The 17,209-nt window shown below is 46.4% G+C and overlaps 1 protein-coding gene across 1 annotated transcript in view; it reads right to left on the bottom strand.

Annotated features, from left to right (window-relative positions):
• Positions 1-606: 606 nt before the first annotated feature.
• LOC117703959 (histo-blood group ABO system transferase 1-like) overlaps positions 607-17,209 on the bottom strand; it is a 39,292-nt gene continuing 22,689 nt past the window's right edge. The window contains exons 2-7 of the mRNA XM_076930471.1: positions 11,957-12,026; positions 11,323-11,379; positions 9,911-9,958; positions 5,812-5,847; positions 5,171-5,305; positions 607-1,816 (exon numbers count right to left, since the gene is read on the bottom strand). Coding sequence (XP_076786586.1) covers positions 1,126-1,816; positions 5,171-5,305; positions 5,812-5,847; positions 9,911-9,958; positions 11,323-11,379; positions 11,957-12,026 — 1,037 coding nt within the window. The 3' untranslated portion in view covers positions 607-1,125. The remainder of the gene's footprint in view (positions 1,817-5,170; positions 5,306-5,811; positions 5,848-9,910; positions 9,959-11,322; positions 11,380-11,956; positions 12,027-17,209) is intronic.

The raw sequence follows: 17,209 nt of genomic DNA, 5'->3' as shown, positions 1-17,209 counted from the left end.
CAGCTACAGAGATATCAAGCTCAATCAGAGACTGTCTTTAAAACAGAGTCCTCCAAAAGGCCCAACAAGCAGCTGAAAGAGTCAGATGCAGATATTTACATCCACCCAATGGACAGAAACCTGGTGACCCCGGTGGTCGAATTAGGGAGAAGCTGGAAGAAGCTGAGGAAGAGGATCATCCCATAGGAAGACCAGCAGTCTCAACTGATCTGGACCCCTGGGATCTCTCAGACACTGAGCCACAAACTAGGCAGCATATACCAGCTAATATGAGGCCCCCAACACATATACAGCAGAGGACTGCCTTGTCTGGACTCAGTCAGAGAATTTGCACCTAACCCTCAAGAGACTTGGGGCCCCAGGTGTGGGTGGGGATGATGGGGACATTCTCTTGGAGATGGGGAAAGGAGGTGTGGGACGTGGGACAGTTAGAAGGTGGACTGGAAGGGTTATAAAGTATGGACTTTAAAAAATTAAAGAAAATAATAATAATAAAATAGAGGCTGGCTAGAGAATGCTGGCAGCATCCCTGACTAGTACCCACAAGTCCCCGGGCTCAACGCCAAGTACTTCAAACAAAGAAATCGGAAAAGGGAGAGTTAAAACTTACTATGTCATCTAGAAACACATTTATTCCCAGTAATGGAGATCTAGCTCTTCCCAAATAAATGAAAAAATGAGCGGTGGTGACAGGCAAGGTTGCTGACCTGCTTTAAATAAGCTGAACAGGTGCTAAACACCTCTGCAGCCAGCAGGGTGACTCCCCCTGCCCTCCTGACCATTCCTAATGGCAATGGCCCTCAGTAAAACCTCTCAGCCGAGGAAGGGACATGACAAAACTGAGTGATGCACATGGCCTTAGGTAAATGTATGACAGGCTTTCCCCATGTTCTGAAGTATCATCTACCATCTCACTGAATACAAGGAACTGAGAGACATAGTGGGAACTGAAGGTAGAGGCTACTCCAGAGCTCAAGATTTTGGTAAGCCAATTGGTTCTGGGCCCACTAAACTCTGAGGTGGGGTAGAGGGTGACACTTAGCAATGTCTCTCAAGTCTTTCCAGTTTCAACACAGCCTGGAGTACACCTTGGCTGAAGGTCTGTCCTCTCCAATAGTAATTCTGCTATTTGTTTCTGATTTCCTGATGGTTCTTGGGCACAGCCACATATCTCAGCTTCTTCATGATGGAGGGCCAGCCCAGCAGCTGCTGGTCCCACATGTACTCTGGGGACAGCACCTTCGTAGGCTTATGGTAAAGCAGGTACTTGTTCAGATGGCTCTCATCGTGCCACACAGCCTCAATGCCATTGGCCTGGTCCTCCACCATAGCCTCGTGGCAGGCCTTGGTGAGATGGTGCACCTCCACCACTGACCCTCCAAAAAAGGCTCCCATGTAGTAAAAGTCACCCTCGTCCCTGGGGATGTAGGCCTGGGACTTTGGCCTTCGCTCATAGGTAAAGGCCTCTCGGCTGCTACCGTAGAAGCCAGGATGCAGGGTGCCAAAGAGTGCTGAGAGAATCTCCACACCCACGTGGTCACTGAACTTCATGTCCACATCTGCACACACCAGGTAATCTACCTCATGCAGAAAGCGCCGCTCTGAGAAGAGGCTGATCATCTCCATCCTGTGCATGGACACATCCTGCCAGCGGGTGTAGTTGCGCACAGTTAGCACCACCAGCCGCCGCCCTGCAGCCAGGGGCACCTGTGGCACATCTGCCGGCCGGTCAGTGAAGACATAGTAGATGACCTTATGTCCCACCATGAAGTGCTGCTCCGCCGTCTCCAGGAACAGCTTAAGAAACAGCACATACCTGTGAGGGAGGGCAAAGGGTATGGAGAGGTTTAATACAGCTAGAACAAGACTTACCAGGGCATAGGCCCAGGCTGCAGAAACCATGGCTACCCCTTGATCTCTCCACTTCACAGCTGTCCTGTTAAGTCTGCAGGCCATACCTCACCTCACCCTGCTTTTCTACAAAAGGGTACGTCAGCACCCCATCTTAGCAAGAAGTGCTGAACTAGACCCTGGATACTTTCAGCCAGGAACCTGGAGTTCTAGGAAATCCCCTGAATGTATTTCTTGTCTTGGCAAACCCTCAGCAAGCCACCCCTCAATGACTCTGTCCCTTTCCCCTACTAATTATGTCTCTGTGCCAAGACATCCCATACCCTGCACCTTTACACTAGCCTGAGAAGAGCCTGTGTTCAGAGGGCCCCACTTTTGAACTCTGGTGGAACGATATGGATCCTTGAGAGCTGGTACTATAACCCCTCTTTTGTGGCAATCTCCAGGGCCCTGTCTCAGAAAAGCAAAGTGTCTTTATATCCCAAGCCTTCCTCCTCAGAGGCTTGAAGGTGCCTGTGTACACACACAGCTCCCAGTGATTGACTTATGTCCCCAAGAATCATCCCACAACAACTCCACACGAGCAAGAATCAGTTTCAGAGGGTAGGAGGGAAGAGGAGACAGGCATCCTAAACAGAAGGGCAAGCCTAAATCAAAACCCTCAGGTGGAAGCACAAAAGGCTTATAGGCCAGGTTCTATGTCATTCTCCCAGCCCAAGAAATCTTCACCTGCTTCAGATGGCTGTGCCCTAGGATCATGTGTCCCACCGTGAGATGACAGCTCCTCATCACCTGGCAAGTGTGCCAAGCCTATGCTTCAGTATAAGAAACAAGCAAGTTGTTGCTAAGGTGAACATGGGGCTACCAGCTAGTCCCCTCAAAGGCCTTCTCACAAAGCACCTACCCATACCTGTTGGGACCCTTGCTCACATACTTAACAGCAGATAGACTAGGTAGTATTTGTGTCTTGTCACTACTGTCAAGTCATTTGTCTCTAAGGGATGTAGACATTCTCAAGTGCCTAAGATTCCTCCTCCTGAGTCCTAAACCTCCCTCAAGTGTGATTCCTACAAAAGCCTCAGAGGTATGCTTGAAACCCAGCCAGCACTTCAGGGATGCACAAAGTGCTGTTCATATGCAGACAGTAGAAATAGCTTCTCTCAGCCCCACAGTCTTCCACACTGCAATACTGTCCTGTTGCGATTCCCACCGCCTGCCACAGGGCATGTCTCCTGCCTACAGGCAGCCTGACCCAGAGTCTCAGAGTTTCATAGATTTACTACCTAACCCTTGCTGTCTACACTGTCCTGCATCTGGGGTCATATCCGTGCAGCCTGACCCAGAGTCTCAGAGCTTCATAGATTTACTACCTGACCCTTGCTGTCTACATTGTCCTGCATCTAGGATCATATCCGTGCAGCCTGACCCAGAGTCTCAGAGCTTCATAGATTTACTACCTGACCCTTGCTGTCTACATTGTCCTGCATCTAGGATCATATCCATGCAACCTGACCCAGAGTCTCAGAGCTTCATAGATTTACTACCTAACCCTCGCTGTCTACATTGTCCTGCATCTGGGGTCACATCCGTGGCCACAGCTTTGCTAGCATCCTGTTCATTGCTGCTGACTCTGAGGTTGAGGATCTCAAAGTTGTGCTGAGAAATGCAAATGACACCTGACTGAGAGCACAGAGGAAAGGGCGGCTGACCTGGGTGGGGTTCTAGGAGCAGGCTGATCTGGGTTCATTTACCTGTGAGCCCACCAGAGTGACAGAGTGATCAAATCTCACACAAACTGCAACCTAAATATAAGCATTGTGCTTTGTTTGCCTGAACTTTGCCCATTGTGGTATGTGAGTTTGTGTAGGTGTTAGTGTGCCTCACACATATATACACATATATGTATATATGCATACAAGTTTACTTACATGTGGGAAGGCCACACTTTGGGTATCTTCTTCTGCCACTCATGTCTTAAGTTCTTCAGACTCCTATAATTGACTCTGAAGCTCACTGTTTAGCTAGTCTGTCAAATCTGTGGCCTGGGGCCACTTGTCTCTCCCCTCTGCCTATAGTTCTGGGATGCCACCATGTCCAGCTTTTCCATATATTAAGGATCAAACTCATGTCCTCATCCTCCATTACCCATCATCTCTCCACTCCTCATCCTCCACTACCCGTCATCTCTCCACTCCTCATCCTCCACTACCCATCATCTCTCCATGTGCTCATCCTCCACTACCCATCATCTCTCCATGTCCTCATCCTCCACTACCCATCATCTCTCCAGTCCTCATCCTCCACTACCCATCATCTCTCCATGTGCTCAACCTCCACTACCCATCATCTCTCCATGTCCTCATCCTCCACTACCCATCATCTCTCCATGTGCTCATCCTCCACTACCCGTCATCTCTCCATGTGCTCATCCTCCACTACCCATCATCTCTCCATGTCCTCATCCTCCACTACCCATCATCTCTCCATGTCCTCATCCTCCACTACCCATCATCTCTCCATGTCCTCATCCTCCACTACCCATCATCTCTCCATGTGCTCATCCTCCACTACCCGTCATCTCTCCATGTGCTCATCCTCCACTACCCATCATCTCTCCATGTGCTCATCCTCCACTACCCATCATCTCTCCACTCCTCATCCTCCACTACCCATCATCTCTCCATGTCCTCATCCTCCACTACCCATCATCTCTCCATGTGCTCATCCTCCACTACCCATCATCTCTCCATGTGCTCATCCTCCACTACCCGTCATCTCTCCATGTCCTCATCCTCCACTACCCGTCATCTCTCCATGTCCTCATCCTCCACTACCCATCATCTCTCCAGTCCTCATCCTCCACTACCCGTCATCTCTCCATGTGCTCATCCTCCACTACCCGTCATCTCTCCATGTCCTCATCCTCCACTACCCATCATCTCTCCATGTCCTCATCCTCCACTACCCATCATCTCTCCAGTCCTCATCCTCCACTACCCATCATCTCTCCATGTGCTCAACCTCCACTACCCATCATCTCTCCATGTCCTCATCCTCCACTACCCATCATCTCTCCATGTGCTCATCCTCCACTACCCATCATCTCTCCAGTCCTCATCCTCCACTACCCGTCATCTCTCCATGTGCTCATCCTCCACTACCCGTCATCTCTCCATGTCCTCATCCTCCACTACCCGTCATCTCTCCATGTCCTCATCCTCCACTACCCATCATCTCTCCATGTGCTCATCCTCCACTACCCGTCATCTCTCCATGTGCTCATCCTCCACTAGCCATCTCTCCCGTCCCTGCTGCTTACTTTTTGATGGCAAACACAGTCAGTCCAATCCTGGTGTTCCGAAGCTTGAACTGTTCATTCAGTATGTCAATGTTGAAGGTCCCCTCCCAGATGATGGGAGCCAGCCAAGGTGTCAAGACAAGAACATCTTTCCTACTACATGAGGAGAGAGCCACCGGTAACATGTGACCAAACATCATGCAGAAACCCTTCTCAGATTCTACCCTCAGCTTCTCCCAGCAGTGACTACCCACCCAGAATGTGACATGGGCCAAACAGAAGTATCTCTCATTGATTACTCCCACGTTTTGCCACAAAAGCAACTGAGTTCACGCCCACCACACCCACAACATCCCTAAAAGTCCCCAACGACAGAGACAGGAAGCAAGGGACAGAATCTGAAATGCATAAGGAGAGACAGAAGATGCTCTGGGCTCCAAAACTGAATCAGACAACCGAAAGGCTCTAAAAGGGTTGGTGATGCAAGCTCAAGGAGGATTAAAATCAAATCTTTGGTTTGTTTCTGGGTTTAGATTTTTTCCAGATAGGAAACTGACTCAGGGTTTCAGGTGTGCTACTGAACTATTCCCATAGGGCGATCAAATCATCCTTTAGTCCTTCAGGGCTCTTACACTACATATGAAGTAACTAAATCTACTAACCTGGGTGTTAGCACCTTGGGTTGGGAATAGGCCATCCTGAAAAAGAAAACACCAGAACTCAAGTTGATAGGTCAGCCATTGGATGCATGTCACTGGAAGCCATGCACCAGACAAACAACCCTGTTTGAGTGGTGGCATACACTTAAAAATCTACCCACTCTACCCATGGTCCTTGGATCCAAGGATAAGCCAAAGCAGGAAAATCATAGTCTTACTTGACATAAGGTAGGGAGAGGAAGTCATGACATCCCTCGAACCAGTTAAGGCCAAGAGCTCTAACGTAGTATAAGGACGACTTAATTTTGCAAGCTGTATGAGACTTAACATGTCTGTCCTTGGTAGATGCCAACTGTCCCTTCTGGGCCTGCAGTCTGCTTTGGACCTGTCCTGGTTAGTGGCACAAAGAATCTAGGCCTCTCTCTCTCTCTCTCTCTCTCTGTCTCTCTCTCTACTGGTCATAGACCAGTCCTAAGAACAGCAGAAAATGCTTCCCATAAAACTCCTGGAGCAATGTGTGACAATGGGTTGTCCCCACAATGGATGCCAAGCCCCAGTGGACAAGATCCACTTCTGCTAGCAAGCTGCATGCCGTATGATGGTGCAAACCAGAGAGCTGGGCTGGAATGATGCTCGGCAGAAAGAGCCCTGGCTCTTCTTCTCCAACAACTGGATTCAGTTCCCAGCAACCACATGGAGACCCACAACTGTCTGTGACTCCAGTTCAAGGGGACCTGGGACATTTTCTGGCCTCTTTAGGCACAAGTACAAATGTAGTACACAGACGCACACGCAGGCAAAACACTCGTGCATATAAATCAAAAAATAAATATTGTCTTCCAAAAAAGACAGAGAATGGGCCAGAAAATAACACTGAGAATGTCTTCACAGGGATGAGACCTGAAGAATGAAACCTTAATGAATGAATCTGGCCAGTTCCCAAACGAGAAACCCTACAGGTATTCATCCCTAGAAGGCACTATTACAAAGTAGCCATGCTTAGAGAAACAATACAAAAACAGCAAGGTAGGTGTCAGGGCCCCTAGTAGGAGTCAGTGTTCAATGGGCACAGTTTACGTGGTGAAATATTCTGAACACGAATGGTGATGTTGGCTTCACCACAGCAAGAATGTGTTTGCTGAAGTGAACTGTTGCAGTGGGGAGGCTGCTGAACTCATGAGTTTTGCAAATTACCTTGGGAATGGTGGGCAATACATATAAACTCAGCTTTGTACCAGATGAGCCAGCCTGGCTCTTCAAAAGCCAAAGAACATGCAGTTGGTCAAAACAAGGTATAGGGCTATGTTTCACTTTGGTAACAGAAAGGTACTTCCCAACTTCCCATGCTACACACACACACACACACACACACACACACACACACACAGAGAGAGAGAGAGAGAGAGAGAGAGAGAGAGAGAGAGAGAGAGACTGAGAGACTGAGAGACTGACAGAGACAGAGACATCACCCTCCACACCACTCAGCCCAGGGCTGCAGAGTACCGTGTGAAGGTCTGTAGTAGTCTGAATGTGCTTGACCTACTGGAAAGTATGGCCTTGTTAGAGGATGTGTGGCTTTGCTGAAGAAAGTGTGTCACTGCAGGGGAGGGTTTCAGTGTTGAGACCCTCTTCCAAGCTGCGTGAGGCAGTCTGTTCCTTGGCTTTCTTGGGATGAACACGGAGAACTCTCAGTTCTTCCTTTGCCATGCCTGCCTGGACACTGCCATGCTCCTACCTTGATGATAATGAAAGGAACCTCTGAACCTGTCAGCCAGCCCCAGTTAAATGTTGTCCTTATAAGAGTTGCCTTGGTCATGGTGTCTGTTCACAGCAGTAAAACCCTAACCAGGACAGCAGATGGTACCAGGAGCTGGGGTGTTGCTGTGATAGCTCTAATCATGCTTTGGTTTGGAAGACTGAGGATGTGGGTACTTTGAATTTGGGAAGCAGTAGAATACTTTAAGTGTGTCTTAATGTACCATCCTAGTAGAAATATGGAAAACATTGATGCAGAGGGTGATTTAAACCATGCAGACCTGGTCAAAAATGTGTCACTGGAGAAAAACTTTAGTATGTGGTCTAAAGACTGATTTTATGATATTTTGGTAAAGAACGTGGCTGCATTTTTGCCATTGCTCAAAGAGTCTGCCTGAAGCTAATGTGAAGAGAGTTAGATTACTTGCTTTGACAAAAGAAGTCTCAAAACAGTCTAGTATAAATGGATCTGTGGTTATTAAAGTTCATCATTATGAAGAACATTTTAACAAAAAGGAACAGGCTAAGGAAATAGAAATATAAAGTGAATGGTTCAAGTAATAAACGGGCACCAGGAAGTGAAATGAAACAGAATCCTATGTTCAAGGAGAAAAATAGAGGGGGTGGTGACTTTAGGGCAAGATACTACCCTAAGCTAAGTTTAGGCTCAGGCATAGTAATACACACCTTCAATCCAAGAAGACAAATCCAAGCAGATCTCTGAGTTCAAGGCCAGCCTGGGACACAGTAAGTTCTAGGTGAAGAAAAGCTTAAAGTCCAGACATAGTTGTATACAATTTAATCCTAGCACTCTGGAGATAAAGCCTTCCAGATCTGAGTTTAAGGTCAATCTACAGAGCAAGTTCTAGAACAACCAATTTTAGTTAGGGAGGGAGTTGGAAAACAGAAAACTAGTAATAGAATAAGGGGGTGGTGGTGCATATTCTAGCCTGAGCAAGCAGCAGAACTTGGCAGCTTTGGTCATGTGGCTCTGGCTTTAGAATTCAGAATAGAAGGGACTTCTGGGAAAACTGATGCTGGTTAGCTGGAGCTAAGACATTAGCAGTGATTAAGAAGAAACCAGCATCACTGAGGTGAAATCTTCTGGGAAATATTTTCTGAGATCACAAAAATGCTGTGTTCCAGAAATAGCCAAGGTTGTACCTCATGCTACAGCTGTGCTTGGTAATGTGTAAGAATCACCCAGGTAGAACTGGTTTTGAAGGCAATAAGGGGTCATGGAGAGCAGCTGAAGCTTGGCACTGTAAGAGGCCAGGGAAGGTCATTGGTGCAGGTGTAGACAAAGTTGTAGTTGACAGCCCAGGACTGAAGGTGTCATGTGAAGAATTTTAGGCTTGGCACCTTGAAGAGAGCCTATGAGAGGCTATTGGTTAAGCCTATTTGCAGCAGAAAACTCCAACATATTGGAGATGTCAGCACCATTTGATGACCACCAAGAACAGCTGCAGCCGTGGAGTGGAGTCAAGCAAAGTCTAGAGTGCTACAAGCAGCAGAGCTGGAGAAGTGACATAAGCCTTTTGGAGGAGCCTAGAAGATCATGTGTGGGTCCTAGACACTGGAACAAGAAGCTGTGAAGTTGAAATTGCCTTGTAAACCCCAAGATGTTAAAGATGCCAGAGCCATTTGGAATACTTGACAAAGAAAGCTGCTAACAGAATGAAACCAGGCCAGGAGAAAGTTTCTTGCACTCAACAAGGATGAAGAAGGATTTCAAGATCTGGAGACTGGTTTGACATAAAGCACAGAAATGCAGATTTTGGAGTTTGCCCAGCTGGTTTCCTGTCTTCCTTTGGGGATTACAGTTGTATGATTCAATGAATCTCAGAAGAGACATTGAACTCTGGTTTTTTAGCATCATTGAGACTTCTATAGACTATGGGGACTTTAGAAGTTGGACTAAAAGCATGTTTTATTATGTTATAGCTAGGTATGATCCCCACAGACTCATGTGTTTGAACAAGCATATGGGGGCCAGGAAGTGGAATGTGGTGGTCTGAATATGGTTGGTCCAAGAGATGTGTCCTTGTGGGAGGAGATGTGGTCTTGTTGGAGGAAGTAGGTCATTGTTGGTATGGGCTTAGAGAGAGCTTTCTCCTAACTGTGTGGAAGCCATTCTTCTCCTGTCCACCTTTGGTTATATGTAGAACTTTCAGCTCCCCCTGTGTCGTGCCTGACTGAAGCCTTCCATACTCCCACCTTGATAATACTGAGCTGAACCTATGAACCTGTAAGCCAGCTTTAAATAAATGTTGTCTTTTATAAGAGTTGCCTTGGTCTTGGTGTCTGTTCACAGAAGTCAAAACCTAATGAAGACAGCTTCAGATACCTTGACAGGGTTACAACTTCCTGGACATTCAGCTCTTCCACAAACATGCTGCAGAAAGAGAACACAGGAGATAGGTTTATACCAGCAAGATTTAGGGTTCAAGCACACAGAGCCTGGTGGAAAGGCAAAGTTGTGCCTGGGAGTACAAGTACCTCTATTATAATTATAGAAGAACACCATACATATCACCCTAGGCATTATGCTAACAGTATAAATATCAAATGCAGTCACACATAAATGCAAAAGTAAAACACTGCTGTCAAGGTTCACTGCCTCCCACACACCAACCACTCCTGAGTGGAACCTGAGCAGGAAAGGAGTTCAAGAATATCACAGATTCCCAGCCCCTCCCATCAAGAAGTGGACTCTAGTTCGGTCATTGAAGAGATAAACTGAGACAGCAATGATGCTGGACGACTTCAAACACAGCTTCTGGAAGCCTGAGATAACATGCAGTAAGTCACTGGAAGTAGAACCTTCCAGCTAGGCTGAGAGGAAGCCCAACCCACAGCCCAGGGACAACCTCAACCACCAGAAATTTGTGAGAACTCCATGGAGACCCACCCAGGGAGCCAATCCCAGGAAGCTCTGGAGTCACAGTCATCAAAGGTGTGACTGCCTCCAAACATAAATGAGGGTGTGACAGAGTGCTTTGTAATCATGGAAAACAAACACAAGAGGAATCTGGTGAGAACAAGGAGAGGTGGGAGGCCTTGTAGTCTAGTGAAGCACAGCACAGACAATCAAAGCCAGAGCCCCAGCTTGACAGCATGAATGGCTAAATCAGGAACCCAGGCCTAGGCTGCTGGAGGGAGTCAGCAGGCAGGTTCCAACTCATCCTGACTTCTATTGTGAAGGAGCATTAGCTACTAGTAGAAAAGTAGGGTTGAGACAGACAGACAAGCATGTGGCTGAAGCACAGCAGAACCAGGAATGCAGAGCAAAGCCAGAGGATACTTTTCCAGAACTCAGACTGACAGGATATGAGGAAGTTGGAGGTGAACTGGCCCCAAATATGGGTCCAGTTGTAGAAGGCAAAAGACTTTGCACTGAACAGGCTACTGGGGAGGAGGACGGGGAAAGGAATCTGTTCATATTGCTGCCCCAGTATGTACAAAAGGGAGGATGAGCCAGAGAACATATCCGCCCTTTGAAGGCAGCAGGGAACAGGTGACGTTACTCTGGGCAGCCTGGAGAAGGTCTAGAGCTATCCATATATAGGTATAGGCAGAGGCCACAAGGTATCATCTAACAGAGAATTCATCCTGCAAGTAACTTACACCCCCCCCCATACACAGGGATGACACATACATATATCATACACACACATACATCACACACATATTAATGACACACACACACACACACACACACACACACACACACACACACACATTTCAATGCCCACTCACCTAGTCACAGCTTCTGGCTCTCCCATCTCTTGACTTCTGGGGCTCAGGAGCCCATAGCTATAAGAAGGATAGACATAGCAGCAGCTATTCAGGACACAGATCTGAGACCAGCTGTCTGTTCCTCCCTCCGAAACACTACTATTTCCAGCAGAGTGGGCAGAGAAGTTTCCAGTGGGGAAGCAGGGCAAGGGGACGGGACTGAGCATCCTCAACCCACTGGGAGAGGTGGCAAGAGGGCCCTGGGAACAAGGCCTGCATCTGGACAACTTAAGTAGTTGCAAACAGCCCTTAAAATGTGCCAGACCCCCAAACCGAATACCACCTCAGGAATATGTTCTGGCCGTGTCTACAAAAGTCCCAGTAGAAAAGTAGTGTCTACTTCGTTAGGGTTCACAGACTGTCTTCATAGGGAGAATGCTGAAGTCCAGCCCCTCCTCTCCTTCCTCAGGCCCCCCCTTACAGCTAGAGCCAGATGGCTGCTCCCCTGGTGGAGTCAGAGGCTGCACTATGTGGACAAGCAACAGCTCTGGGTTTTGAACGAAGAGCACCTCATCATTACTGTGCTAGTGGGGATGCACACAGCTCAGGGTCCACATCGTGGTCTCAGCCCTTCCTCACCAGCCTGGACTCTTACCCAAAGAAGACTACGACAAGCACTATGAAGAGAAGGACTCCAAGGTGAAGCAAGTAGTATTTAGATCCTCCTGAAAAACAGCAACACAGAATTCAGTTATTTCCCCTCTTCTCAGGCCTGACTCCCCTCCAGGCCTCTCCTGAGAGTTAAATGTCATTCTGTGCCCTGCAGCCACCATTGTATCTCAGCAGCCCCAATTTCAGTTGATCTCCAGTCCCACTGAGCACTCAGAGGAGAGAAAAGGTTGCCCACTTCCAGCTCATGACTCCAGCTGCTCCCCTAGATCCTCAGGGGGTCCTAGGTCCTCCTGTCACTGAGCAATCCTTACTGTGGTAAATTGCGATAAACTAAAATGAATAGCTTTGGGCCCCTACTGGCTCTATCACATGAAGCTAGGGCCAGCCCCCATCTGGATAATGTATGCAGACATCCACAGAGACAACAGCTGGTCTTTTCTAGTAAATTGAACTCATACTGGGGTTGAAACCCAGGGCTGATGTGTACTATGTAAGTGTGCCACCACTTATTTATACCCCTAATAACTCATATGATTTTGATTTCTCTAGAAGTTATGTATTCTCATAATCAGTCCTAAAAAAACATATGTCTAAATAAACTCATGTGCCAGCTTTGGAGAAAGAGCTCAGTCGAGAAAGCTTTCCCCGCAGTCACACAAGCACAAGCATATCCCCAGAGCTGTAATCCCAGCACTCCTGTGATGAGATGGGAGGGGGAGATGGGAAAATCCATGAAGTTCACAGGCAAAAAAGCATGGCCTACCATGTGAGGAACAACAGAGGAAACCCTGCCTCAAACAAGGAAAAGCCAAGGATGGATACCCATGGTTGTCCTCTGACTATCCCAGGCACACCCACACTCAAGTGATATGTTTTAAGGCTTATGTCCAAAAATCCTTGCCTCTCTCTGTCCCAGCCAGTAACTGTCTCTTTTCACCTACCTAATTCAGTACTTTGTTTTGTACATTTTAGGAATTCATTGAGTTGTATGTTTATGCACCTGTACATGCCAGGGACTACAAGTGGAGGTCAGAGGTCAGCCTGTAGGGGTTGGTTTTTATCATTTTATAATGTGGAATCTAGGGACTGAACTCAGGTCACCAAGTTTGGCAGCAAGGACCTGTACCTATTGAGCCATCTCATTTGTCACTTCTTAAGTTTTCTCTCCATGTCTCCAAATCCTCCCACAATGGAACAACTGGTTTCTAAAAGACTCTAGAAACATAATGAGAAGGTGACATTTGAATGTTATTTCTTCTCATTATGTTCTCCTCCCCCTTTGGATAGCTACCAGGTTAGCTATAGAGAAATCTAACTAAAAGTAATGTTTGCCCAATTTTGTAATAGTTGGTCTTTTTCAATTTTTGGGCTGAAGAGAAGGTTCAACATTTAAAAGCACTGACTGTTCTTCCAGAAGTCCAGGATTCAACATCCACTTGTCACCACACAACTGTTATTATCTCTAGTCCCAAGGTATTCAGTGCTCTCTTCTGGCCTTTGCAGGTACTAGGTATACTTGCTACACAGATATACATGCAGGCATATAATAAAAATACAAGTTTAAAAAAAGGACTATCTTTCTTGTTTTTTTGAGACAGAGTTTCTCTGTGTCGCCCTTGATGTCCTGAAACTTGTTCAGTAGATCAGGCTGATCTTCCTGCCTCTGCCACCCAAGTGCTGTGGTTAATGACTTGTGCCATCACTGTCTGACTAAGAATGTTCTTTAAAATATAATTTATATTTAATAAAATGTGACCATTTAGATATACTTTAATACACTTTAAACAAGGAAACCTCTTTGCTGTCTATGATCCTACATATCCCTCCTCAGCTACGTAGGGTCATGAGAGACATGTGTTCTCTTGTCTGGCTCTTTACATAGCACAATGCTGTGGAGACCCACAACAGGATCATGGGTAGATTCTTGGAGAATCACTGGGGTTTGTTGCTTTCCAGCTGAACTGAGAAACTTGTGCCTCAGATTCAGAGAGAGGCCCTAATTCAAAGATTAGGTAGACACTGATGAAGGAGCACACCTGATGCCCTCTTTTGGGTTCTCTAATGACACTCATAAGCTCTCTCTCTCTCTCTCTCTCTCTCTCTCTCTCTCTCTCTCTCTCATACACACACACAGACACACGCACACACACATACACACACACAGACACACACACAGAGAGAGAGAGAGAGAGAGAGAGAGAGAGAGAGAGAGAGAGAGAGAGAGATGCATGCACACACCACCTTTCTTAAAAACCACTAACTAAAACTCCCAGCATTAATGGTAACAGGGTCATGAAGTCCCACTCTTATCTAAGGAGCCATTGGTCACCCACAGCTTCTGGAGAGGGAAGAGTTCATGTTCTTCAGAAAGACAGCCCTGAGGAGCTTCTCAGGCTCCAATAGATGACTCTACATCCAAGAACATGCAGGTAAAATTAAGTGGACTTAGTGTTTTGTTTTTGTTGTTTTTGAAAAGTCACATGAAATTGTGACAAAAGTGGGGTGGGGGATAGAGGAGGAGCTGGAGGAGAGAGATATAGGGTAGATTTGATCAAAGCATATATATGAATGTATGAAATTCTCAAAAAATAAAAGTAAATCTAAAAATGCCTGATGAGCTGGCTCAGCAGTTGAGAGAGAGAGAGAGAGAGTGAGAGAGAGAGAGAGAGAGAGAGAGAGAGAATCCATTACACTAGCAGAGGACCGACACCCACATTAGGTGGCTCACAACTTCTTGTAATTCTAGCTCTAAGAGGGTCTGACATCTCTGGCCTCTGCAGGTACCTGTACATATTCCCATCAATTTAAAATAATAAGAATTAAATATTAAAAACAAAACACTTAACTACATGCATGTGGGTCCATTTCTGGAATAAGCATCCAATCGATGAACTGGAAGATCTACTATAATTCCTAACTACACTAAAAATTGTGGCTGTGTAATACACCTTGAGTGAGCAGTTCCTCAGAGTGCCGTGTGTGTGTGTGTGTGTGTGTGTGTGTGTGTGTAGCTGCTTATAAATTAATACCGTGTGTGTATGTGTGTGTGTGTCTGTAGCTGCTTGTAAATTAATACGGTGTGTGTGTGTGTGTGTGTGTGTGTGTGTGTGTGTACTTTGTATGGATTCTTTGTGAATTTCACATCATGCACCTTGTCAAGGTTTGAATATGATTGGCCCAGGGAGAGGTACTATTAGGAGGTGTGGACTTGTTGGAATAGGTATGGCCTTGTTGGAGGAAGTGTGTTGCTGTGGAGGTGGACTTAGAACTTTCTCCTAACTGTCTGGAAGCCAATCTTTTCCTGTATGCTTTTGGTTGAAGATATAGAGCTCTCAGCTCCTCCATCCCCATGTCTTCCTGGAAGAAGCCACCCTACCTTGATGATAATGGACTGAACCTCTGAACCTGTAAGCCAGCCCCTTTACAGGAGTTGCCTAACTAAGATGAATGAAACCCTAAGACAGAAGTTAGGTGTAGTCAGTACTACATGCCTTTGATCCCAGCATTCAGGAGACAGAGCCATGCAGATCTCTGAGTTCAAGGTCAATTTACTGAGCAAGTTCCAAGACAATCAAGTGTAGGCGATGAAGGAGTCAGAAAACAGAAAGCTGGTGATGATGTACTAGAACAAGGGGACCATGTTCCAGCTCCAGCAAGCAGCAGAGTTTGGCAGTTTTGGCCATGTGGCTCTGGCTTTAGAGTCAATAATAGATGGGACTCCCAGGACAATTGATACTGGTTAGCTGGAGTGAAGATATTGGTGGTGATTAAGAAGAGACCAGCATCACTGAGGTAAATCTGGGAAGTATTTTCTGAGAGCACAAAGAAGCTGTGTCCAAAAGTAGCCAATGTACCTCCTGCTGCATCTAGATTTGGTACTGTGTAAGAATCACCCAGGTGGTACTGGTTTTGAAAGTTTGAAGGGATCATGAAGAGCAGCTGAGGCTTGGCACTTGGAGAGGCAAGGGATGGCCATTCCTTGGTGAAAGTTCTGTCTCAGTTGCAATTGATGGCCCAGGACTGAAGGGGTCACACAAAAGAGTTGAGGCTTGGCACCATGAAGCTATGAGAGGCAATTGGTGAAGCAGAAGACCTCAGTGTATTGGAGATGCCTGTGCCACGGGATGATCACCAAGAACAGCAGTAGCAGTGGAGTGGAGTGGAGGCAGGCCCAACAGTGTTACAGAAGGCAGAGCTGGAGAAGTGACACCACCTCTTTGGAAAAGCCCAGAATATCATGTGTGGATCCCAGACACTAGAACAAAAAGGTGTATCATTGAAGCTGTCTTGGAGAACCCAAGATGGTCTAGATGCCAGAGTCCTGGGATATGCTGAGAAAAGCTGCTAATAGTGAGTGGAACCCAGCCAGGAGAAAGAAGTTTGCTGCAGTCAACAAAGATAAAAAAGGGTTGAAGACCTGAAGACCACTTTGACATCAGCCATGGAGATGCAGAGTTTGGAGTTTGCCCAGCTGGTTTCCTGTCTTGCTTTGGGGATTACAGTTAAGTGATTGGATGGATCTCAGAAGTGACTTTGAACTTTGGACTTTTAACATTGTTGAGACTACTATTAGACCATGGGGACATTGGAAGGTGACTCTAATGCATTTTTTATTATGCTATGGCTATGTCTGTCCCCCATAGATCCATATGTTCAAACAAGGGTATGGGGTAACCAGGGAGTGGAATGTGGTGGTTTGTCTATTATGAGATGTGGAATTTTTGAAGGAAGTTTGTCATTGTGCTTTGATAGAGCTTCCTCCAAACTGCCTGGAAGCCACTCTTCTCCTGTTTACCTTTGGATGAAAATATAGAACTCTCAGCTCCTCCAGCCCCATGTCTACCTGGACACTACCAGCCCACCTTGATGATAATGGACTGAACCTCTGAACCTGTAAGCCAGCCCCAATTAAATGTTCTTTATGAGAGATGTCTTGGTCACGATTTCTCTTCAATGCAAATTAATCCTAACTAAGACACACCCAATTCCACTAATCTCCCTGTACACTTTCTATATCTCTACCCTCTACCCTGGGAATCTCTCCCCCCAAATAAAATTAAAAAAATAAAATAAACACACACACACAAAAAAGTCTCATCAAGGAAGCTGCAGTGTGTCACAGTACATCACACAGTACACCCTTTTGTCCACATATCTTTACTTGCAAATGTTCAGTGAAATGAATCTTTTGTGTGTTTCAAGACTTTTGGTTCTTGTTACACTACAAATAATAGAT

The sequence above is a fragment of the Arvicanthis niloticus genome, chromosome 2 (assembly GCF_011762505.2).
Source record: "Arvicanthis niloticus isolate mArvNil1 chromosome 2, mArvNil1.pat.X, whole genome shotgun sequence".
NCBI classification, from domain to species: Eukaryota; Metazoa; Chordata; class Mammalia; order Rodentia; family Muridae; genus Arvicanthis; species Arvicanthis niloticus.
The sequence above is the reverse complement of the archived record's forward strand: the minus strand, read 5'-3'. Positions and strand labels throughout refer to the sequence as shown.